This window comes from Carassius gibelio, chromosome B6 (assembly GCF_023724105.1).
Source record: "Carassius gibelio isolate Cgi1373 ecotype wild population from Czech Republic chromosome B6, carGib1.2-hapl.c, whole genome shotgun sequence".
Classification (NCBI taxonomy): domain Eukaryota; kingdom Metazoa; phylum Chordata; class Actinopteri; order Cypriniformes; family Cyprinidae; genus Carassius; species Carassius gibelio.
Genome location: NC_068401.1, coordinates 12,723,522 through 12,749,057, shown reverse-complemented (window position 1 = coordinate 12,749,057; position 25,536 = coordinate 12,723,522). Strand labels below are relative to the sequence as shown.

At 37.1% G+C, this 25,536-nt stretch overlaps 1 protein-coding gene across 2 annotated transcripts in view; it reads right to left on the bottom strand.

Annotated features, from left to right (window-relative positions):
• Positions 1-262: 262 nt before the first annotated feature.
• Positions 263-25,536, bottom strand: part of ror1 (receptor tyrosine kinase-like orphan receptor 1) — a 115,394-nt gene continuing 90,120 nt past the window's right edge. For both annotated transcript variants that reach the window (XM_052558074.1, XM_052558075.1), the window contains 7 exons: positions 24,919-25,206; positions 23,744-23,780; positions 8,932-9,059; positions 7,990-8,307; positions 7,661-7,906; positions 5,458-5,666; positions 263-3,876 (listed from right to left, as the gene is read on the bottom strand). In XM_052558074.1, coding sequence (XP_052414034.1) covers positions 2,437-3,876; positions 5,458-5,666; positions 7,661-7,906; positions 7,990-8,307; positions 8,932-9,059; positions 23,744-23,780; positions 24,919-25,206 — 2,666 coding nt within the window. In that variant the 3' untranslated portion in view covers positions 263-2,436. The remainder of the gene's footprint in view (positions 3,877-5,457; positions 5,667-7,660; positions 7,907-7,989; positions 8,308-8,931; positions 9,060-23,743; positions 23,781-24,918; positions 25,207-25,536) is intronic.

Genomic DNA, 25,536 nt, shown 5'->3' with positions numbered 1-25,536 from the left:
CATTTTCGTAAGGGAGCCTGATGTTTGAAATAAAACTAACACTACACTGCCCCCTTCTGGTGGCATATGTGATACACTCTGCAATAACCATGATTGTAATGTTAATTAGAGGTCTGTTTATGGCATATAATAAAAGAGCAGTTGACTTAAATATTATAGATAACAAAAATAATAGAACCTTTGAAATATATTAATGACGTACACGGACATGAGATCATAATAGAACACTTTGAAAAAGAAAAGACTTTTAACCATGCTGTTTCTTTAAGAGGCTTTTATAATGTCAACACAACGTATGTTCAGACGTACAATAATAAGACTGCAATATTGATGTAAAATTGTGTGACAAATCATATAAAAATAAACCATTGATCTACACATCAGTTTATCATGCAAAACATCTGTTCATGAAATGTCATGACGCATCAGGAGATTGTCCAAAAGGCATTTCATAGGTCATAAGCAATCATGTCTTCACAAACACTGTAACCTGCATAAAAGATCAATTCTTGATTGACTTCAACACAGGAAAAGGGCGTCGTTGAATTAAACAGTTGCATAGCAACAAACCAAAATGAGAATGAACATGACATACAGCTGCTTGCGAAAATTGATTAATCTCTGTTTCTGTGAAATCGCAAGAGATTAAACAAGCTACTAACCCAGAGAGAGGATAAAGTTAACAAACATCAAATGAAAGCAGAAAATCAAAAGCACATATAGCATTAACATGAGACAAATACAAAGAACTTCATTCGATCAGAGTCACAGAGTGACACTGACCTCTAGAGGAATATTTAGGCATTACATTCTATAGGTAGTGAGGAGTTTATTGTAGAAAAAGTTGAGCGTCAGTTTTAGGACAGATTTCACACATGCTTTGCTAAACAGTGATGTGAAAAATTGACGACTCGTTTAGACAAAAAAAATTGTTATCCAGACAGTTTAAAATAATAATGTGTACTCTGGGTTTAGGCATGTACAGAATATAAAAATAACGATAATGTTTTCTTGTTGCCTGAATTTCAGTTAGAGGCCTATTACTCTGAGTCAAAAGATTATATGAATAATCTGGGCTTTGTCGAAAGCTGAAAAAATGCTGTATAATGACTGGAGGTAGGAACGCAAAAAGGCACATCTGAAACCAATGATTGTGTCACATCCTATCATCTTTGATTTCTTCATCAATTTATCACACTATTTTATGCATGTTGTTCCATGACAGTTGAGAAAAAATAATAATCTAAAAGTAAGCAGTCAGTTTGTGTATACATGTAGGTTTCTGCCCAATTTTGATCTAAAGGGATTCACCAATTTTTATTCCCCTCGTAATTCACTCACATTCAAATTGATCCAAACCTGGATATGTTTTCTTCAGCCGATTACAAAATGAGTACATGATGATAAAATGCTATTTTTAGGGTAAACCATCTCTTTAACACCTAGCACGAAATAAATACTAAGATGTTTAAATATTTGCTTGGTTAGCACCATAATTCTTCTATTTTGTTGCAGCTACACGGTTGCCACTTCAAAAGCCTGGCTCTTAGAAACACAAATGTTGCCTGAGAAGTCACTGGCTTACAGCGAATGCGTCTCGTGTATTGAAATTATTTCAATTTCTCTCCCACATGTACAAATGCCTGACTTCATAATAAAATGCAGGCACCATAATTAAAGCAACATTTTTTTTTTTCACATGAAGGCATCAGTGATTGACATTTGCAAAATCATTCCCTTAATTTGGGAACTGGCTATAGGGTTGGATTTCAATGTGACAACATTGCAATTTAACTGATTCAAGTCCAAAATGAAATGACAGGACAGAGACCAAGACATTCTGAAGTGTGAAAAAGCAGACAGAACTGATGATGAACCCACAGCTCTGTCGAAAATAATTTGAGTAAAAAAAGAGCATGATTTCAAAGCTCTGGTTGGAAATAGGACATTTTAAGGCCACATTTAGTCATACGAAGTCAAAAAAGTGGCATGAACTTCACAGAGAATATGTGAATATACAAGTTTCTTTTAAAGGAGTAGTTCACCCAAAAATGTAAATTCTGTCATTAATTATGGACCTTCATGACTTTCCAAACCCATAAGACATTTGTTTATCTTTGGAAAACAAATTAAGATATTTATGATGAAATCCAAGATTGCTGTCTATGCAGGATCAGAAAGCTCTCCGATTTCATCAAAAATATCTTAAACAGTGTTTTTGAAGATAAACAAAGGTCTTACAGGTTTGGAACGACATGAGGGTGAGTAATTCATGACAGAATTTTCATTTTTGGGTGAACTATCCCTTTAAGACACATTTATAAAACGACATTAAAATATAAACTTTTGAATTTTTTTCAGGCTATTACATATTTACAAGGAAGGAAAACAAAATTAAAATATCAATAATTCAATAAATCAATATACGGGACAAATTCACAAATCTGCAGTAATGATGGATTCACTGTATATCAGTCTGTTAGTGTCAGCCAGCAGCGCCGCCTGACTCGGGTCTATTTGCATGGCCTTCTGTGCCATATGTCCAAACACTTGCATTGTGCCGCCCTGCAGTGCTGTCATGGGTGTCAGAGTGACACAATGAGAAAGCAAAGGCGTATTGGCGTCATGATTGGAGCCTGTGGAGGGGACGCTGGTCACGTGACCCGTGCTGGTGGAGCCGCTGGCGCTGCTGGGCGAACGGCTCTTCGGCGGAGGGCAGTGCTGCACCACCTGTGGAGGGCCCTGAGTTGCAGCGAAATGGGCAGCAGGGAAGGCAGCATAGCCCGTTGGGATAGGATATCCGTTTACAGGTATAAAACGCTGGTTTTGGGGCATCTGTGCTGCCATGAAGCCCGCAATTTGTCCCGGTGGGATGCTCTGCGGAGCTCCGTAGATGTATCCAGCATAGCGCGGGCTGCTGAGGTTGCTGACGGGGCTGGCGCTCAGAGAGGTAGTCTGGGTGGTGGCGTTGCCTCCGGATGGTGTGCTGGAGCTGGCGTGGGAGGACAGACCCTCCCAAGCACGGAGCCGGGAGTGGATGTCTTTGAATCTCGGCCGTCGAGCGGGACCCTCCTGCCAGCACTCGGTCATCAGCACGTACACGCGAGGAGGACAATCCTCTGGGCAGGGCAGCAGCTGCCTCTTCCGCACCATCTCTATCACTTCCTGGTTGCTGAAACCATAATAGGGCTGCAGGCCAAAGCTGAAGATCTCCCACAGAACCACACCAAATGCCCAAATGTCCGAGTCTGTTGTGTACTTCCCGTAAATGATGGCTTCTGGTGGCATCCAGCGAATTGGAACGAGTGTTTTGGGTTGGACTCGGTAATAATCTGAAGCGTAGATTTCTCTTGAAAAGCCAAGATCAGAGATCTTGACGTGAAGTTGCTCACCAACCAGGATGTTTCTTGCCGCAAGGTCTTTGTGGACGTAAAAGTGGCTTGCGAGGTACTCCATCCCAGCTGCAACTTGGATGGCCAGGTGAAGGAAGTCTCCATGATCGAGGCTGGACTTGACGGTACCGTCTTCGTCGCTACTGCAGCCCACGTCTGAGTGAGGAGAGCGCATGATGAGGAACTCGTGAAGGTCCCCTTGGGCTAGGAACTCGAAGAGCATGCAGACGGGCTGCTCTTGGGTCACGACACCCAGGAGACAAACCACATTAGGATGATGAAGTTCTGCCAGGACAGATGCTTCCTGCTGGAAATCGCCCCAATGTTGTGCACTTGAGATGTCCTTCAGTGTTTTGATGGCCACTAGCTGAGCTTGCTCCATGCCTGGCAGGTACAGATGGCCTTTGTAGATCTTACCAAAGTTGCTCTCGCCCAACTCCTCCATGAAGTGCACTGCAGACAGAGGAAGTTCTTTGGTTTTGCTCTACAGAAGAAAAAGAAATAGAAGAGTGAGGTTGGGCGTGCAAATTTGTTATTGCAGATATCAGGCAATAATGTAGTAAGTGATTTGTGATCAGGTAACATTACAAAAAATAATTTTGAGACATATGTAAATATAGATAAGAAATACATGCAGAATATTTTTTTTTGTCAGCAATTATGTATTTCTAAATGTAATCCCAGTATAATTCTATATATAATTCTCTCTCTCTCTCTCTCTCTCTCTCTCTCTCTCTCTCTCTCTCTCTCTCTCTCTCTCTATATATATATATATATATATATATATATATATATATAAAACGCTTGGTATAACAAAGAAACTATTTTGACACTGTTTATATATATATATATATATGTCAAAATGGCTTCTTTGTTATTAATCTCTTGATCATTTACCATTTGTAGCAGAATATTTTAATTAATGTACAATAAGCTGCAAATTAGAAGTTTGCAATTTGAGAAAAAAGGTATGATATTAAGAATCATGCTTTTTTGTTAGTTTTAATCCATGACAAATCTGTTGTCAACTGTTGTAGCTTTGTTTTCAATCTTTTACTGTGTTGCTGAAAAACAAGACATGCTACCACCTCAACCACTGACCACAGAAATGCATAAACCTCTGCTTGCTCTTAAAATATTCGCACTGTTATGTACATTTATGTACTTTCTCAGAAGCTGTCTTACCACTTACATGACAGTCACTGTGTCTCTGTATGGTTTTAGCCACTATATGTATGATATAGCTGTAAGAAACATGCACAGTGTTGTGTGACTAGTATGGACAAGACTCATAAAACAGGAAATAAAAAGTTTGCCAAAAGGTCAGAGCTACATTCAGCAGAGAAATAAACATCATCAAATAAAAGATAGAGGAGTCTCTTTCTTTGAAAGAAGCAGATGTTTTGTGTTAGCGTCAACTCAGCCTGAGGCTAAACATGTCTCATCCCTGTTTTAGATATTACTTGAGTGAATGGTGACCTTTGTATGACCTTAGTCTGAACTTAGTAGATGAGAGGTCTCAATGTGTTTCAGATACAAACAGCACTTCAGTGTGTCAAAAGGTCTATTTAATACGGGAACTAAATGCAACGTTCATCATCTCATCAAAATATTTGTTTGTAAAAATGTCTCTCTAACCAGCAACCAAGATGAAAAAGCAAGGAAAAACATTTTTTTATGCGAAAATCTCATTTGAATCTGCATTGAATGATCCAAATGATAACAATATGATTCTATTTAGATTCCTCTCCAGGCCTGGAAGAGATTGTCTCCATATGCTCATCCTGATGTTTTGCCTCCTGTTTTTGCAGTGCCCTTAACTCAGGAATGCACACTAATTCAAACCTTATGAGAATGCCCAGTGACTCCAACGGACAAAAAGTGATGTTTTAGCACCCGATTCACTTAAGGAGGCCAATCAGAAACTACTTAAATGTTAAAGCTCATTTAGCACCTCTGGGTCGTAAGAGAATAAGATGCAGGTTTTGTGCCGGAATCCACTGATACACTGTGGTGTAGATGCACGTTCATAGATGGTTATGATCTGTTAGTGGTAACATCTGACCTTTGGTTTGTATGCCGTGAGCATGGACATCTCCACGTTCTGGCCGCGTACTGGTTTGGGCTGACGTGGGGCTGGTGGACGTGAGGCTTTCTGGTTGTTTCGGCAAACACAGATGAAGAAGAACAGCAGGGCAATGGCCAGCGGTATAGCAACACTTGGTACCAGGATGTACAGGATCCCCATACTGCTGCCGCCATGCTTGGGCAAATCTGTGGACAATCAGTATACAAATATATGAACTAAAACCATATGAAAAGTCTGTTATAACAGCATATGCACAGAAGCTAAGGCAGTGTTAATTAAAATATGTGTTTTAGAGTATGTTCAGAACAGAATACAAACATACTGCATCATACTTTTTCTGAGATGCATTTTTAACCAATTGCTGAGATGCATTTTTAACAAAATTTTGAGGCAGCATAATTTCACTTTTTGCAATCCAAAGAAATAATTGGTAAAATAAAATAAAAGATAAAGTAAAATCATAGCTCATATTATTAAGTAATATTTATTGCTCTCATCACACTGGAAGGTCAAGTCAGTCAGTGCTTTGCATTGTTACTGTTGAATAAAAAAAAAAAAAAAACGTTTTTAGTTATTAAAATAAAGCCAAAATAAAACATATAATTAGAAAATGTAAATATTTGAACATACATTTTTCTTTAATAAAAATTTGAAATGTTTCCTTGGCAAATTACTGTAATAAAAAAACTAAAAGTAAATTGAGCTATATTAAATACATTTAAAAAATAAAATATAATTTTAAAATGTTTAATGAATACTATATTAGTATAGGCCTATAAATGCTTTGTGGGATACAGCATTTTAGCAATTTGAGTACCCTATTTTTCGGACTATAAGTCACACTTTTTTTCATAGTTTGGCTGGTCCTGCGACTTATAGTCAGGTGCGAATTATTTACACTGTGGGGAACGTTACTTTAAAAAAGTAATTAGTTATAGTTACTCACTACTTGTTCCAAAAAGTAACTGAGTTAGTAACTGAATTACTCTATAATAAAAGTAACTCGTTACCAGGGAAAATAACTATTTGCGTTACTGTAAAAAAAAAAAAAAAAAAACTAAGTTGCTATATGTCAAATAATTTTTTTTTTTTTTTTTTGCAGTTTTCACAAGTCAGTTGAAATGAGTAGAACAGACAGGTGTTCATACATAACTTTCGATATTTATTGCACGTCAACAGACAGCAAGAGTTTTATCCTGCACTTCAAGTATTATCTTTTTAAGAAAAGTGTTTTGGCCACTAGCTTTGTAGATGCGTGTGTCACACATTACATGTATGCATTACATGTACATTCTTAGCTTTGACCACAATGAATTTGAAGTAGTGCTTATATCTCCACCTTGAAAATGCCAAATTTTCATCGGATTGCTCCTGACTCGCCATTACTGCTGCTGTTGCAAATCTCTGTGTAGCTGTTGCGTGTGTGTGTGTGTTTGGCGCCGCTGGCACTGCCGCGTGTGCCGGCATGTGTGTAAAAACACTGGCTCTGATTGGCTACCATGAAACACATAACTCTGCCTTAGCCAATCATAATTGCTAATCTCGTTTTTAACCCACCTCTACACTCGCTGTATGAGTCAGGGGTGTGTTCGGATTACAGTTTATTAAATCAATGTATAGTAACGCACCGCATATAACTTTCAATAATGTTAACGGCATTGTAACAACGAGAAAAGTAATTAGTTTGTTTACCCCATTACTGAAAAAATAACGTCGTTACCTAACGCCGTTCTTTTAAACGCCATTATTCCAAACACTGCTTATTTATCAAAAATAATTTTACATGAACCGAGAGAAATGAACCAATAGAAAACATTACCATCTCCAGCCGCGAGAGGGCGCTCTATGCTGCTCAGTGTTCCTGTAGTCCACACTGAAGACATAGAGCGCCCTCTCACGGCTGGAGATGGTAATGTCTTCTCTTGGTTCTAAATAAATGCGACTTATGGTCCAGTGCGACTTATTTATGTTTTTTTCCTCATCATGACGTATTTTTGGACTGATGCGACTTATACTCAGGTGCGACTTAAAGTCCGAAAAATATGGTAGATCTTACCGGTATTCTGTGCATAAATCAGCCAACATATAACACAAAGCATGCATACTGTATATTTTGGAAATATGAGTGTAGCATGCTCTTCTGAACACAGCCTATGTCGATATGAGCGGTGCATCTCACCACATGGAGGAATGTCGCAGAAATCCATGCGCACTCCCTCATCTAGGGTGAAGCACCAGGGGGCGTCGTGCTTGTTGCCGGGGTTGCGACAGTAGGAATGTCCCCCGTTGAGCTCTGGGTAGCGCATGGCCAGGAAGGTGTGGCTGTGGGGATACTGAGAGATCCACGGCTGACACTGACGACCAGATTTAGTCACGCTGACTGTCCCGCGATAATCCAAACCACTGTTATTATAACATTTGTGGCCTAAAATGAAAGAGAATACATTTAGATTCTCAGTAAAATAGAATTTTGACAAGTCTTTTTAAATAATTACACAAAATACATACTTTTATTTATGGTCTCAGCTATTGGGATGCCTATTCTCATACAGTTGGCAGACTGGGGACTGTCTGAAGCGGCCAGGTCTTCACAGTTGGGCAGTTTGAGGCGCTTGAGGATGAGGGGGTTGGAGCGAGCGATGATGTACTCTGTCTTACACAGGTCGTTCTCCAGAATCTCACACTCGTCCTTGCACAAGTCCCGCGGTTTGTCCATGCCAGAGCTGCGGTCACATGTCGGGAAGGCAAAATGGCACAGGGATGGGATAGCAAACTGGGAGCAGCGATCTGACAGGTGATTGGAGGTGCCAATCATGGTGAACGCCGCTGAAGAAAAAAAAAAGAAAAACAGACACAAGCATTCACAGGGGTTCCCTCCAGATTTGAAAACAAAAATAAGCCATTCCTACAAGCTACGTAACAGTCTAGTGAAATTACATCTTACACACAAACAACAAAGTTACAAAGTTCTGGTGAATTGTTGTGGTTTCGCAAGAAGCTGAGTGATTCAAAAACAAATTGACTGCTCACTCTTGACAGGAAACCACAGTGAATGCCTGTGTGAACTAAAATGGCTACAGTTGGGAACTTTCTCTGAGAAAAAAAAAAAAGAAAAAAAAAAAAGGCTTAGTCCAGTCCGTATGTGTAAGATACCAAGATTTAGCTTTAAAAAACGTTTCTCTCAGGTTCTTGTATCAGATTTTAATACGATGGCAGATATATGAGATGTTCTTGAATATATAATATGGTATTTCAAACAATACTATCATAAATGTCCATGTATGACCATCGTAAATGTCCAAAACACAGCATAGCAGGAAAAAGAGTTCTTATCTAAGGCTTCAGACTGATTTTATCAGCTGCATTTCAGTTGAAGTATGTACAAAACAGTTGTTTTGACATGTCTTTTGTAAGGACTGAGAAGCGAATGTTTTTTTTTTTAAGGGTTACCTGTGATTTGGGTCTCAATCTCGCCTTGCATCTGCAGTGAGTCCACAAAGATACTCCTGTTTCCTATGAAGCGAGCACACGCGATTCCTCTGTATGGCTGGCAGAAACCTTCCTCATCAAAATCATCTCTAAAGACAAATTAAATGTGAAATATGCATGTTAATTATGGTAAATTATATTGGCAGGCCTTAAAAACAATATACATCCCAGCTCCACCAAGTACACGTTTTTTTTATCACAGTTTCTTTTTTGGCATTCAGAGAATTCATGCAATGTTGTAATTTCAACTCCAGCACTAGAGGGCAGTAAGTCCAACTGTATCACACAAATACACACAGCTGGAACCCCACAGAACAAACCTGGCATATTAAATCAGCCTACACGATACAAATCCAACATATGAAAAATACATTCAAATGGAATATAATACAGACCTGGATATATCATTTAAAGCATTCAACATATCATACAAATAATCAAAAAGACGGTTTGTTCCGTGTCTGCATGTCATACCCTGTAATTTAAACCATATGAACGGGGTGGTTCTCGCTTAAGTGTATGTCATCCATATATACACTAAAAGAAAAAAGCTAAATCTGAGTCACTGCTGGACTCCGGTGATTTGCAGTGTGGTAAACCTAAACAATTTGACTTAATAACATGTAAGATAAAATGAGAGAAAACAATGAACAGTTCAAATAAACAGAAAAAATGTGAAAAATTCGGAATCAATTTAAATGGTTGGTGTTAATGAAAAGCAGGCGCGTGAAAGAGGTCAGAGGTCAAAAGTCAAAGCAGTATCTGAGGAGCAAATATCAATCCAGACATTAGCACTCAATCTGGACATGTTTGGAATAGACTACTAACTTAGTTTTTATATATATATACTGTATGTTGACTGCTATTCTCTAAAATACTAGAAGAATAGGAAGGATTTTACGGTCATATATATTATTCTATAAATATTTTAAACAGTAGTAAATAATATTTTAACAAAATGACTTAATGCTGCAGTAGCGTGCAGCTATCAGCTTGGAAATAAAATAAAATAGCCTTTTATAAATTCTTATGTTAATTAATGTGTGTCCGTTTAGTCTATAGGCTATATACATACAACACTGTTCAAACACTGGGGTTGGTAAGATATCGTAATGTTTTTGAAAGAAGTCTTTTACTGTAAGCATTATCACATGATTCTTTCCGAAATCACTCTAACATGCTGATTTGGTGCTCAATACACTTTAATGAAAACTTTTTGTGGAAACCTTGATGCATTTTTTAGGATTCTATGATGCATATAAAGAACATAATTTATTTAATAGATTTTTTATTTTGTAATAATGGTTACTTTCACTTTTGATCTATTTAATGCATTCTTGCTGAATAAAATAATTCATTTCCTAAAAATCTTACTGACTCCAAACTTTGAATGGTAGTGTAGTATACATCTTTAAGTTATACGATGGAATATATCAAAATACCATGACATTACAATCTGACAGCATCCCCACGCTAACTCTACAGTTCTGTTTGTGAGGGAATTATAAAGTATGCTGTCAAGTATTACGTAAAACTATCTAGAACTGAGGCCAGCACAAGAATGCGGCACAGTGACAGACACTGGAAAAGTTTCACAGTTCTCCAGCATGTGCGTCACAGGAGAATGCATTGGTAACTGTGGCCACCCACAGGAAGCCAAATGACAAGGAGGAACAGTTGTTGTGGAGAACTATAACCTATTTTTGCATAATATTGTTTTATTTTTTTCTCTTTCCCTTACATACTCTCATTCTCTCCTGCTGTCTTAGACACGCACATATCCATGAGCGTGCCCCAGTTCATCAGCGTGTGTTTGTGTTTCTTACGAATCAGTGCTAGCGAGTCATAATTAAAGGAAAAGTGTAAGGCGCAACACAAACTGTGTTAATTAACTTGTTGAAGTTCTGTCTTAGAAAACACCAAACATGATATGCTTTTCAACATGCTCTTCAGATCAAGCACATTTTGGAATTCCTGCAGGATCCTCGAACTCTCCTGTTAAACCTATTGAGTCGAGACAGGAAGGAGTGAGGAGTCTAAAAATGCTCCCCTGTGAGCTGAGTAGCAGAGAAATCATCCTGAGAGAGATGCACATTAAACATTACCAAGATGGATATTCCTGAAAAGTGTGTAGCAAATAGCAAAAGCCATCCAGAAACAATTATACAAAGGGGGCCAACATTTTGAGACCACAGAGGGAAGTATAATTTATTCATTTATATATTAAACCTTTTGTACCAAACTGTATTGACTGATTGATTTATTTTGGGAAAATTCAGCTTGAATTTTGACGTTTCTTGTTATTTGGCATATCCCTTTTGCTTTAATGACAGCAGCAATTAAGCAGACATTTCTATGTAAGCCTATTTCCACTTTTCCAAAAATGTAATGCTTTTGAAAATCATAATTTTGATATAGAAAGTCATTATTATGACACTAAAAATCTAAATTATAAGATGGTAACAAAGTCGTAATTATGACGCAAAAAGTCATATAATTATGACAAACATTTATGACAGTTTGAGATAATTCATTTTTATTTGTGATATGAAATGCTTAAATTATGAGAAACTGAGCCATATGTATAATATAAAAAATGTACTTAATTATCGACTTTTTATCTCAGTTATGACTTGGCATCTCACAACTTTGACTTTAAACTTTGTGTCATAATTACTTTTTACCAAAGCATTTTTGAAATTATGTGCGAGAAATGGACCTCCACAGATATGAATTCCACAAGATATGATTTGAATATGTATATATTTTATTTTTATTTTGAAACAACGAAGAAGATCTTTGCCTGTTGTCCTGGTCGGGATCTCAGCTATTTCACCATCAAACCTCCGTCTGTTAAGTGAGGTCAGCCAAATGCACTAAAATTAATATCTTGGCCCAAACAAAGTTGTGATTTACAAGAGCCTTGTTAAGAAGCTAAGCTCATGAAGATGTCAGTGCAACAGTAAGGAGAATGGATTTGTGTCATCAGTGTTATTGCACATGCCCTGGAGTCTAATAAATGTATCAAGATATTCCCATCCGGAAACAATCTCCAATCTGCCTGGCCTGAAGCCTCCTCCATCTTTTTAGCCACTCTCCCTCCTTCTTTGTCCATTAAGAAGTCAAAAACACCTCCTTCAGATGTTTCCTACACTTTTTTTTTCCTCTTGTGCCATACGTTGCTCCACTTAAAAACGAGTTAAGCAGCAGAAAGGTTGATCAGTAGAGACAGTGAGATACTCTGTTTGGAAACTCAAAGTCAAGGCTGTGCCGAAATGTGATTTTGAAATGAGCAGATCTGATTGCTGACGACTGATTTTATGAACAGAAATTTCCACTTATTCCATCATAAGATCAAGAGACTCAGTGGCCTACATTAAGAAGACTAATTGTAGATAAGCTCAAACTTGAAGCGCTCCCATGATCATGGAAAACATGTGATCTCCAGTTCTGGAAACATCATGACAATTATTAAGATCTTAAAGTAGAGTGAAACTGGTCCACAAGTCAGCTTCATGTCATCAGTCTGTCCACTGAGGGCTTTTGGTACACTGGAAAAAAAAACTGTACACTACAGAGATTTATCTTTATGAAATGCTTAATAAAAAATGATGGTAGAAAAAAAAAGATGGTACAAGAGTTATGAAAGTGCACAGAATTTTTTGCCCAGATATTATAATTTACCAGATGTAGATGAGTTTGTTTCTTTATCAGAACAGATTTGGAGAAATTTACCATTAAATCATCTGCACACCAGTGAATCTTCTGCAGCAAAGGGGTGCCGTTAGAATGTGAGTTTGAACACAAGTTTTCTGCTTCACAAAACATTAATCAATGGATTCGAGTCGTGTGGATTATTGTGATGCTTTTATCAGCTGTTTGACTCTTATTCTGACGGCACCCATTCACTCCAGACATGCACTGTAAAACTTCTTCAAATCTGTTCTGATGAAGAAACAAACTCATTTACATCTTGGAAGGCCTGAGGGTGAGAAAATGTTCGGCAAATTTTCACTTTTACTATTCCCTTTAAGACAGAAAATACAGGAGACTTGTGTAATGTTGAAAATTCATGTTATTGTCCTCTATCTACTTGTATATGTGAAGCACACTTTATTTTTGAATGATTTATCCCTAAACATGCAAAGACCATTTCGGATCCCTTCTAAACTAGTGTTACATCACCTCTTTTTAATATTTTATGGACTTAAGGGCAATGCATGTACTTAGAGGTTCTGATCTCATCCAAATTCATGTCATATTTTATGTGCCCGTATAAAATTACTACATGCACCTCTGAAGTCCCTAACACTCAATATTTTCTTCTCAGACACTTTGTGTACCATGAAAGCAACAATGGTCAACGATATCGCTTCTCAGTGACTGTGAGCATGCCATTTCATGCACTATGAATGTTAATGTCCATATTATCGTTGCTGTTTTGATGAAACACTTTCCAAAACATCTTAACTTTGTTGTTACTGTAAGTATGAGGGCATTCCAGAGCAGAGTTTGTGAAGACGGGCAGACTGCCTGAATCTGAAAAAAAATTGACCGTTTTATTTGCTATGTATCTGCACACACACAATCTTTGAGGTTTTTTTAAAACTCTTCTGTATGCCAGATGTAAGACACATAAAATCTTGTATAATGGGGACTAGACTTAAGACCTTGAGAAGGATTTTTGAAAAAGAGAGGATACAATTCACAGTTTACTCCTCAGCTAATGTTTGACCTGGGTCAATGGCAGTATATTTAACAATGGGGGGGTGGTAACAGTCGACTAGTTTGTCCCTGAAACAGGGGGGGCCTGTGGTCCGTGACTGCATCTCGGGAGGAAGAGAAAGACAGCCACCGAGGGACTTTCATTAGGAGTCACGAAGAAAAAGAGGAAAGAGTCCTCATGTTACACTACCACAATAGCAGCCTCTATTACAGAAGCAAAGGACACAACCCTGTGACCCCAGAAAGAGAGAAATGGGGCCTGCAAACTATAGTCAAAGACTACACACATGATCTGTGCTTAAATAAAAAAAGAAAAATCTAAATGCTTGTTTTGACAATGTATAAATGTAAAAAAGCCAGTCATATGAAATTAATGTACAGTAAGCTGACAAAAATGCCTTTTTCAATAATAATAATAATAATAATAATAATAATAGTTTATTATTATTATTTTATTAATGTTAATATTTGTAAACTTAAAAGCTTATATAAATATTATTGATATTATTCATTTAACAATTTGTTATTCAATTATTTTATTATTTAAAGAAAAAAAGAAAACTTCTCAAAATGTTAACCATTTACAATAATATTATCATAACAACAATAGTTATCCGTATATCAGCTATAATAGAAACAAAGAAGGAGAGGAAAACACTATTTTTATTTTTAATAAAATGTAATTTTTAAAAAAACTGAACAATAATAAATAAAAGAAAAATATTGAAAAAATTATTTGGTCCAAGACATTTTATTTATTTATTTATTTTGTTATATTTATTTTCTTTTTAAATATTTAACTTAAATAGTAAGTGCCCAAATAAATAACATATTAGTTTTTCTCTGTGGTATAAAAAATTTACCATCTAGAATTATAAAATCTCACTGGTATTTTATTACTCTATTTTATATTTAACTTATATAGTATGTGCTCAAATAAATTACATTTTTGTTTTTGTCTTTTGTATCAAAATTAAGCATCAAGAATCGTGAAGTGTCACTGGTGTTTTGTTGGCATCCTGACAGCTCTATATTCATCAGAAGCCTGACTAAATGTGCAATTCAATCCATGATGCTTTAGGAGCCCAAAAGATCATCCGCCCCTTCTCTTCACTCCACACTCCATCTGACCACACCACATCCCCTGTGAGCAACCCTGAGCCTCGGTCTCCGATTTCTCAATTTAAAGGTCCCCGTCCACTGGGTGCAACTGCTCTCGCTGAAAACAAATAATCTGGAGATTGGCTGTATGGGTGTATTAAAACCCCCACAGATGATTTGCTTATACAATGTGCAGTTGAGTGGTTTCCTAAACAAAAGAGGGCAGAAAGGTCAAGCTGTTAGGAGCCCATTAGGATGAGACGTGACAATATACATGGAGAAAAATAGTCCATGTTTGTTTTTCTATTCACTGGACCACAATGTGTACTGATCATTCAATAACAAACAGAACTGACCAGCTGAGGTGTCACGAAACAAGTGATTAGGTGGAGTAAACAAAGACTAAATTGTGCCAGCTGATAGAGTTGTTTATTTGCACACGCTTGTCTGCGATGTGTCAGCATCCCAAACACTAAAGCAATTATGTTAACTAGTTAACGGTGCAAACACCCACAAAATTAGTGTTAAACACAATTTACATGCCATAGTTCTCTATCGTGTGCTGATTCTGAGAACTTAGTTGTGAAGAATATAACAGGCTACTGCAATATTCATCAAAATGTTGCTCTGCTTCCTTTAATGAATTATTTCCATCATGATCAATATAAAATGTGCAAACATTCTTCTTAAAAACGCTCTTAAATAAAATCATTTTTACAACATTTGACAACATATTTCCATGGGTGATACTAGCGCAACTATTAATTTACAAACATTTTATATGAAATAAAATGTTATTACATTTACACAAAAAAATTAATTAAACTGTATTTATTCACTCTCAGGCCATCCCAGATGTAGATGAGTTTGTTTCTTCATCAGAACAGATTTGCAGAAATCTAGTATTATATCACTTGTTCACCAATAGATCCTCTGAAGTGAATGGGTGCCGTCAGAATGTGAGTTTAAACAGCTGATAAAAAACATCTCAGTAATCCACAGCTAAACCACATAACTTCTTTAGATCAATTAATGTCTTGTGAAATGAAAAGATGCTTGTTTAAATAAAGAAATCCACCATTAAGGCATTCTAACTTTAAACCGTCACTTCTGGCCAAAATATCAGTCCATAATAACCAGTGAAAAAGTCTATCCCACAGCACATCAACATTCACCCAAATACTTGTTTTTGCTTGTAAACAGAACTTGATCTGAGCATTTCTCTCCTGATTCAGACGAGACATTTTTATTGGAGAAAGCAATAAGAGGGGGGACTTATATTTTAACTGAAAGCAATGGTTTGAAGTTAAAAAACTTCCAATGATGTTTTTTAAAATCATGTTTATTATGCAAAATGCACTGTTTTTCCACATCACAAGACATTAACTGATGGATTGGAGTCATGCTTTTATCACCTGCTTGAACTCTCATTCTGATGGCACCCATTCACTGCAGAGGATCCATTGGTGAGCAACAGATTTAATGCTAAATTTCTCAAAATCTGATCCGGTGAAGAAGCAAACTCATCTACATCTTGGATGGCCTGAGGGTGAGTACATTTTCAGCAAATATTAACTTTTTGGGCAAGATATTCATTTAAATTGCATTAAGTTATGGTAAGTATTTAATTTAAGTACTTAAATGGTCAAATCTGTGGTGTTTAGTGAATAAGACGGGTATTTGCTGAAGAGTCACAACTCTGATTTCACACTCAGTGTGTGTGTAAGTGTTTGAATAGATGTGGGTGTGTAACTGTGTATGCATCTGCTTGTGCGAAAGTTATAAAACTGAATCCTGACACCACTGTTATTTACTTCATATGTTATTGCGCGCTACGTGAATCTGCATTCGTCTGCCAAAAAAGCGCCTGAAGTTCATGCTGTAATCAGTGTTGGCTCAAAGAATTGGCACAGCACCACTAAACTGACAGCATGAATCATATAATCACTAAGCAGAATAAAGAACAACCTTTATCCAAGAAAGCTTCTCCACCATGTTTTGATATGTGCTTGCGATTTGTCACACCTTATGATTTACAAAGCCAAAGTGCATAGATCATAATGCAAACACGGCTGTTTAAATGACAAGAACATGCATGTTTAACACAGCCGGTGTGTTTTTATAGAGAGTGGGGAACCTTGAGTAATTATGCATTACTCACAGCTTACTTCCAGGTGTAGGAAAACATAAGAACTCCACATAAGCCTCGGGAACATCAATAAATACGCTCACTGTACACAACTGTCTCTGCTTTCCTTAAACATGACCTATTTATCTCTGTCCATATCAACAGAACAAATCATTATACATTATATATATCATTAAACTATCCTCACCAAGACATTATTTCATAACTTTAGCATATCCAAAGCTGTAAAAAGCATTAAAAACCGAAAGGAACCTGCGTTGCAGGTAAGGGGTTATCCATTTGAGAGGGGCTCTGGGAATAAAGTTCATGCTCTCCCAATAAAAGCAAATTTACTGGCCCCATGTCCCTCTAAAAGTAATGGGAATAAGACATAACTTATTCCCTCAGTGAAAAGAAGAGAGAGAGAACGCGTTTCTAAGCTTTCATTCATATTTACAGTTGTGTGTCCAAACGTGCGTCCGCTGTAGCTCAAATGGAAAAAAATCTGAAGGCTTTGGCTGCCAGACTTTGTTCATGGAAAAACATGAGGAGAGGGTTCAGGGCAGAGAGTCAATAGAAAAGGGAAAGGCAGAAGACGGCGAGAGAGAGATAGAGAGAGAGACTGGGGACACTCGGAATACATTATATATTATAAAAATATAAAATACCATAAACCCCTAGTTCAAAATGCCTCATTTATTCATTCAGAGGTACAGTAGACAACCTGATAAAATTAGTTGTATTCTTTGATTATAAGCATTTTTTTTATAAACTGTACATTATACTTATACTTATAACTGTAATTATAGTTATAAGAACCTACCTCCACATACCCTTGATATGGCTAACTGAAATGCAAATATTTTTGTCTGTGATGACCTAATATCAGCTGGCATATATTAACAGACCATTAAAATAAAGATAAACAGGCTGTCTATGGCGGGGCGGTGTGGTCTGCTGATGTAATTGAGTGGTAGAGGTTAATATGGCGTCATATGGGGTGCTGGGGGAGGTATGCTGACCCGCGCTGCTTGCCCTGAGACTGGAAAAGAAGTTTTGACGAAAGGTCAAGATCAAGTTACAGACTGCACCTCTGCCATAGAGCATACCAGGTCAAAGGTCGTATACCAAGAGACTCATATTAAAGCTCCAATTTTCAGTCAATCAACACTTAGTTAAAAGAGCTCCATAACAAGCTAGAGATTCAGATCTCGACTGAGCCTGTATCTGCTTGCATGGTGAGCTATAGTTTTCTGCAGTTATTTTAACCTATTTTGAAGCTACAACAACAAGTGCATCTTTGGTCAGGTTAGCAGAAAAATTGTACATAGTGGAATAAATGTTGAGCAAAAATTAAAAGCAACAACACTAAGTATATTCAAATGGGCACCAAAAAAATCCTAGTTATATTTAACAGACTGTGCTGCATATACAGTTATGAAAGCGTCACAATAAAAAATGAATCAGGTAATTAACAGTTAAACATTATAAAATAGGAAATAAAGTCATAATGGTTATATATAACATTACAGTCATATGACTTAAAGTCACCATTATTAGGAATCAAGTTGTATGCAATTTTGAGATTTGAGACAAATTAAGCTGCATTTGTGAGATAAGTCAATTACAAGAAATAAAGCTGTAATTACCTGGGCACAACTTAGATAATGTCAGATTCACAATATTGTTTTACTCTGAGGTGAAAAACTGACTTCCATAGATATATAGTGACCAGTTCTAAGGGTAATGTCCCATTAGTTTGAAAATGTCTGTGATGGGGGGGGGGGCATAAAAGCCCATGAACTTCCAGTAAATCTGAGCAGTTTCTACAAGTTCTGTAACTGCTACTTACTTTCATAACTTTACAATTAAATTACTGTCCATAACAACACACCACAGTGACACAGTTCTGAATGACCAAATACATCTTCAAAAGCTTTAAGAATCAAATAAATCACATCTAGGCTTTAAGATCAATCAAAGAAGTTATGAGAGCCCTTTGTTAAATCCTTGCTGAAACGGAGAGCTCTCTAGACCTGAAGCACTTGAATATCTTTCAGAAGTATTACTGTAGTCGTTACTCAAAAGCAGTACAGGGCCCCATTAAGATGTGCTCCTTCAGACAATGCTGAGGCTTCTGGGATATCTCCAGCTCCCGTACCCCAATAGCCCAGCCTTGAGCGAACAATGGTCTGGAGTTTGTTAAGACCAGTCCGATCCACCATTCAGCAGGCCAGCTAAAACCGCAATCGTAAAAAAGCTGAATATCTCGTTTTTTAAATGCTATTTTATTTGAGAAAAAGTTTCCCTTTCAAACAGCTGGGAAAACCTTAACAGGCTTGACAAGCCAGTGATGGTAGTATTAATCTTTTCAAACAGGGAAAAAAGGGATTTTATAAACAACCTTGAAGAAATGTGGGGCCGTCTATGGTTCAAACGCCTGCTATTAAAGAATTCTGCTGATGTTTCAACTGCATTGTGTACATTAGCTGTCTCTTTATGCTAAAATCATGGTAAAGAAATAATGTCTATTAACAGTACATTAATTATATTTTGATAAGGATAACCTCAGCAGCTCCTCAAGTATTATTTATGTGCATCACTTTCAACTGAAAGTCACACAGCTGATTCTGAAAGATGCTAGTGAAAATTAGATCCAGAAATGGTAGAAATTGTAGTAGGACTGTCATTTTCAAGGCCTGAAAACTGAAAAACACCCCAAAATGTATTCTTGTAGCTTCATTACATAACAGTTAAACCACTGATGTCACATGGACTATTTTAACAATGTCTTTACTATCTTTCTGGGGCTTGAATGGTAGTTGTGTTGCTGTCTATGCAGGGTCAGAAAGCTCTTGGATTTCATCAAAAATATCTTAATTTGTTTTCCAAATGTTTGAAATGACATGAGGGTACAAAATAAATTTTTTAGGTGAACTATCCCTTTAAATTATAAAGTTTGAGAGCTGCATTTCTAGGAAATACCAGTAAATCGTAAGCTATGAAAGCTTTTTCTTTTTTTTTGTGGGATGCTTCAATGAAGCACAGGAAATGTTGTTTGATGAGTCATTTATCTCCCTGAAAAGTATGTTTTTGCCTATTAAATTCTTCCTTCCAAAAACATCAATAGCATAAATGAGTGAGAGAACGGCGAAAGAGGTGTGATGCTGAGACCTCTCTCCCCTACAGGATGGCTGACATTTGGGCCAGAACAACAGTGACCATTGTTTCGTCTTTCAAGGTTCATGCCCATTCCTCATCCATGGTGTTCGATTACCTCCTTTCCAGGTGGTCCCCATAAAAAAGGCAATGTAAAAAGTGAGAGGCAGTGAAAAGGAGAAAGAAAACATATTGCATTTATTAAAAAGTCTATGAATAAGGTCTTCAGTGTGAGCAATCATGATGTGCAGCTGTGGTGAGCATCTGAAACGCGCTAGACACAACAGGGGACTGTATATAGACACTGCCCCTACCTGCTGTTTTGAGACCAGCTCACCTTATTCAAGCCCTTCCGCTTACAAAAGATGAAGCAGAGTTAACCTCACATTACTGAATCAAAGCCAAATCTGCCCTCATCAAACAACCAACCTCCTGTGTCATAAAGGGCTCATGGGACTCCATTATGGTCAAATTTTTAAAGTGACAGTTTACCCAGAAATGTACATTCAGTCATCATGCCTTTTAAGACCTGTATGACATACTTTACTCTGTGGAACATAGAAAAGGACATTTTGAAATACAGTATGTTTCAACTATTTTTATTCATTGAATGAAAGTCACAATTTTGAGACAAAGTCACAGAAAAAAAAAATCAGTTATGAGAAATATAATTGTGAGATAAGCTGCATTTAAAAAAATAAAGTCACAACTGTAAGATTTAATATCACAATTACAAGAAATATAGCTGCATTAGTGCTACATAAATTGCAAATATGTGACCCTGGACCACAAAACCAGTCTTAAGGGTCGATTTATACAACATCTGTAAGCAGAATAAATCAGATTTCCATTGATGTATAGTTTATTAGGATCGGACAATATTTGGCAGAGATGCAACAATTTAAAAATCTGGAATCTGAGGATACAAAAAAAATCTAAATATTGAGAAATCTGTCCAAATGAAGTTCTTAGAAATGCATATAACTAAACAAGAATTAAGTTTTGATATATTTATATTGATATAACAAAGTCACAATTGTAAGTGAAGGATATTTTAAAAGGCTATAATACTCAGATTCTTTCAAAAGTACCTTTCCCAGCACTAACCCACTAGTTTTCAAAATGGTAAAACCTTGCTTATTATAAAATTGGACAAAAACACGCTTCTATGAATGTTTCGCCTCATTTCTTTTTCTTTTCGTGCCTCATCCCTTTTACCCTGCCATTCATTGACCTTTTGCTCTTTAGACATCAATACCCCTCCACACTTTCTCTCATATTTCCTCTCTTCCCCATCACAAGGCCAGTTTAAGACCAGCTGTGGCCAGTTCAGCTCCAGTCTTTGCGCTGACACCAGGCTTGCAAACGCGCTTCTGCTCTGGAGTTCATTAAAGGAAGAGTTTCATTAGAGACCCAACCACAACTCCTCACGAGGGACACCTTCTCCCCACACTCTCTTTACCAGGTACTGCTCACCTGGTACCTGACACTTCGATACGTATCGAGAAAAAAAGGAGGCATATAAAGGAGAAAGAGCGTAAAGAAAAACAGACACCATACTGACCCTTTCTTGATGGAAGCTGACATTCTGACTTTATTTGATGATGACACTAATGGTTACCAACAGGCCAACATATGGCTCAAAGGGATCTCTGTGCACCTCAGTGCAATGACGGCAGCTAGTCCAAAACGAGCCGTGCTGTCGTCTGTACGAGGCTTAGAGGCACACAGACGGGTTTGTGGACTTTAATCAATATTAATGTGATTTGGAGCTCGGCCAGTCACGTCAAACGGTCAGGGGTTCAGTCTTTGATATGGATGGAGACAATCCACAAAGCTTAGAAATGAAATCTGCACCACTTTGAGATTTGCACCAGTACTGTAAATAAAAACCACGCGACTGTTTACTTCTAACAGTGGGTCAACTTGCTACATAATATAAGAAGATGCTAGTGAAGGCAAAAACTATAGCACTAAATTGAAAGTATTACAGGGATCTAAAAAATGCTATCATAAATCTACGCTCCCATGCTAAGTGGCTACAGTAGGTGTTGAAGCCTGCAGCATGGAAATATGGTAAGATTAAAAGAGAAACATGAAGGCAGTGTATTAATGTCTGTAATCTGAGTGGGTTGAAACAGAAACACGTGGTGAGGCCGGTTGTACATTTTAGCACAAACAGGTGCTGGCTGATTTTAATGAAGTTCGACATGCAAATACTGCAGTTCCTACAGCCTTAAACAAGGCACATGCAAGCAATATGGACAACATCTTCATTTGTCTTTGCTAACCTAGAATTGACCTGCTGAAGTTTCTGGAAGGCTCACTGTAAAGCTATAAATCAGAAATGCAGAGAACAGTCTTTAATTGCCACATCTAAGAATAATTCCTAATACACATCTGAAATGAACTATGAGCTCTGCAATGTAGCTTTCATTGTCATTTTTCATCGTGAATCTCAAATTACCTTAACTCTAATATAAAACTTTAATGTGACAACAGTGAAAATAGGTTGTACTGAATACTGAAATGCAGTTTTCTCAACAGTTTATAACTTTTAAAATATTTGTAATAATTAACTAATATTTAATTTAATAATTAAAATAATTTAAATGTAAAAAATATACTATTTGAATATAAATTATATACGTCAATAATTATGTGAAATTATTATATGTCAATAATTTTGTGAAATATCTTTTACAATTTTATTTTAATATTTTTTAATATGGAATTGATTTATGTGATGGCAAAACTTAATTCCCAGTAGTCATTACTTATTCAAATTATTAAGGATAATGTAATGTGTGTCATTAGTGTGGTGCTTAATATTTTTGTGGCTTTAGAGGATGGTTTGAAGAAATCGAGCATCGCGTTAGTTCAGTCAGGCCACGTTAGTCACGCTTGCATCAGCTGACAGTCAGCTGTTCCTGACGTGTACCAATCCAGTCTTGTCACCTATAACCTGCGGTCTATTTAAATTCCCATTCTTCAGGGTCTCTTCCATCGCATTGCTGCTTGCAATTAACTCCCTCCTCCAACCCCAACTCCACCAACTGAACCTGTAATCCGATCTAACTTTGTTTTTTCTTTACAGTTTCTTCATTGGAAGCAGTCTCTCACATTTTGTTTACAACTCACGTAATTGTGAATTTTAATTATATATGCTTATAATGGTTCTGTTCTGTACCCCAGGGGGGTTTGTCTTGCTGCTCTCCCGACTCTGTCCAAGCATGGCTGCATGGACAGGCGTGTGGAGTGTTGCCCAGAACATAACCATACCACCAACACAAACTGTATGCAATTATAATTGTCATAAATATACTTTACGGAAGTGGTCCTGATTGAATTGAAGGATTTATTTAAAATACATATATATATATTTTTTTTTTACAATAAAAATTAAAGTTTGTCACTTTTAATCAGTTTAATTCATCCTTGTTGAACAAATTTCATCTTGCAGACCAGAGCATGCATTCCTTTTTGTGCAGGTCTACCTCATCCACTCTCTCACACATAAAATGGAAAAGTTTTAGCCAGACAAATCTTGAATAAGCAATTAAACATTTGCTTATGCAAGTATTTTCCCCTTTTGCTCTGTTATATTTAATCGAGGTTTTTAGATGGGGTACGGCACAGAGGAAAGGAAAATGGACTTACGGTGAAGGCCTTCCAGGCAGAGGGGTGGGAGCCGGATCTGGAAGAAAGAGAAAGTGGAGATTTTTAACAACATGTTAGGCACAAATTGCCCACAAAGAAGCACAACACATGCAGCCAATATGGCTCCTTGGCATGGAATAGAGAATAACTACAGTGACCTCATTAGACCTACACAGTTTCTCTGCCATTCAGGGCATCAGGACATTTCCAAAAGGAGGGACCACTGTTTTGCAACAGGTCAAAAATTATATGGGGTGTATAATACTTGGAAATTGTTTCTCCTAGGTAACAAAGACATTATTTTAAGACAATACGAAATCTTTACTGAATTCTACTGCTACTTAGATGTTTCTCCAGAGAAAGACTGTAATATAAATAATTTTTGTACATAAAACTAAACAACATGAGAATGATTAAATGGTGAAAATCTGCTTTTCCCAAAAAATTCATGAAATTCTGTCATTAATTAATCACCCTCAAGTCATTCCAAGCCACAAAACCTTTGATTAACTTCAAAACACAAATTAAGATATTTTGATGAAATCCCAGAAAGTTAGTAAGGACATTGTTAAAACAGTCCATCTGACATCATTTTATGAAGCTACGATTAAATACTTTGTATGCAATGAAGAGAATTATTACAATTTTATTAAACAATTCTTCTCTTTCATGTCTGTCTTCAACATGCACTCAGGAGACTACCATGACATGTGCACACACACAAAAAAACATTCTTGTAGCTTCATAAACTTAAGGTTAAACTACTGATATCACACAGACTATTTTAACAATGTCCTTACTACCTTTCTGGGCCTTGAACGTGATAGTTGTGTTACTGTCTACAGAGTGTCAGAAAGCTCTCAGATTTCTTTAAAAATATCTTTATTTGTGTTCTGAAGATAAACGAAGGTCTTGCAGGTTTGAAATGACATAACGGTGAGTAATTAATGACAGAATGTTCCATTTTGGGCTGAACTTACCCTTAACAGGGTTAACACAATGCAACCAATGTTGGAATTTGGTTTTCTGGCATTTGTTCCAAATGAGATATAGTCAAAACTGAGGACCCACTAATGTCTCCTGAGCTAGCAAAGATGAACCTCTGGGATGTGTTTCACTATTGGTCACCTGATTGAGAAATCATCAAGGTATCGTTAAATTCCAAAAACACTCACCAAACTTGACAAACAGGATTCCTGTGGTAGATACTGTGCCATAGGTGTTGGTAGCCACACACTGAAAGTAGCCGGTGTCTGTGGTGTCCAGGTTTCGGATTCTCAGACGGGAGCCATACGGAGTGGGCCGGTAAGAGACACGCCGCGGTTCCTGGACCACAGGGGCATCGTTTTTAAGCCAGCGGACTGTGGGTGGTGGATTCCCTGAAACGTGGCAATGTAACTCAGCTGTCTGTCCAAGGGAGGTAGTGATGTTATTCATTGGGGCATCCAGCCTTATAAAGTGATCTGAAAGGACAAAGCAGAAAAGTTATTGGAAATGCTGATTCGAGCTAACTTACTCAAATTACCCAAAGGGAATAGGGTTAAAAAATCCAACAGAATGAAGGTGAGCAATAATGACAGTACTAATCCTTTAGACCGCCATTATTTGACATGTAGTAAGTCAAAAAATTTTCCAAGAGGGTTTTTCCGAGAGTGTTTGTGTGTATTTGTAACTATATACGAGCATACAATGTGCAACAAACCTCTAAGCTGCCGGTTAGGAATTCTTTACATGATATTTAGCGGTTGCCACTAGGTGGTAAATCATTAGTTTGTCTCATAGAGCTGGATATT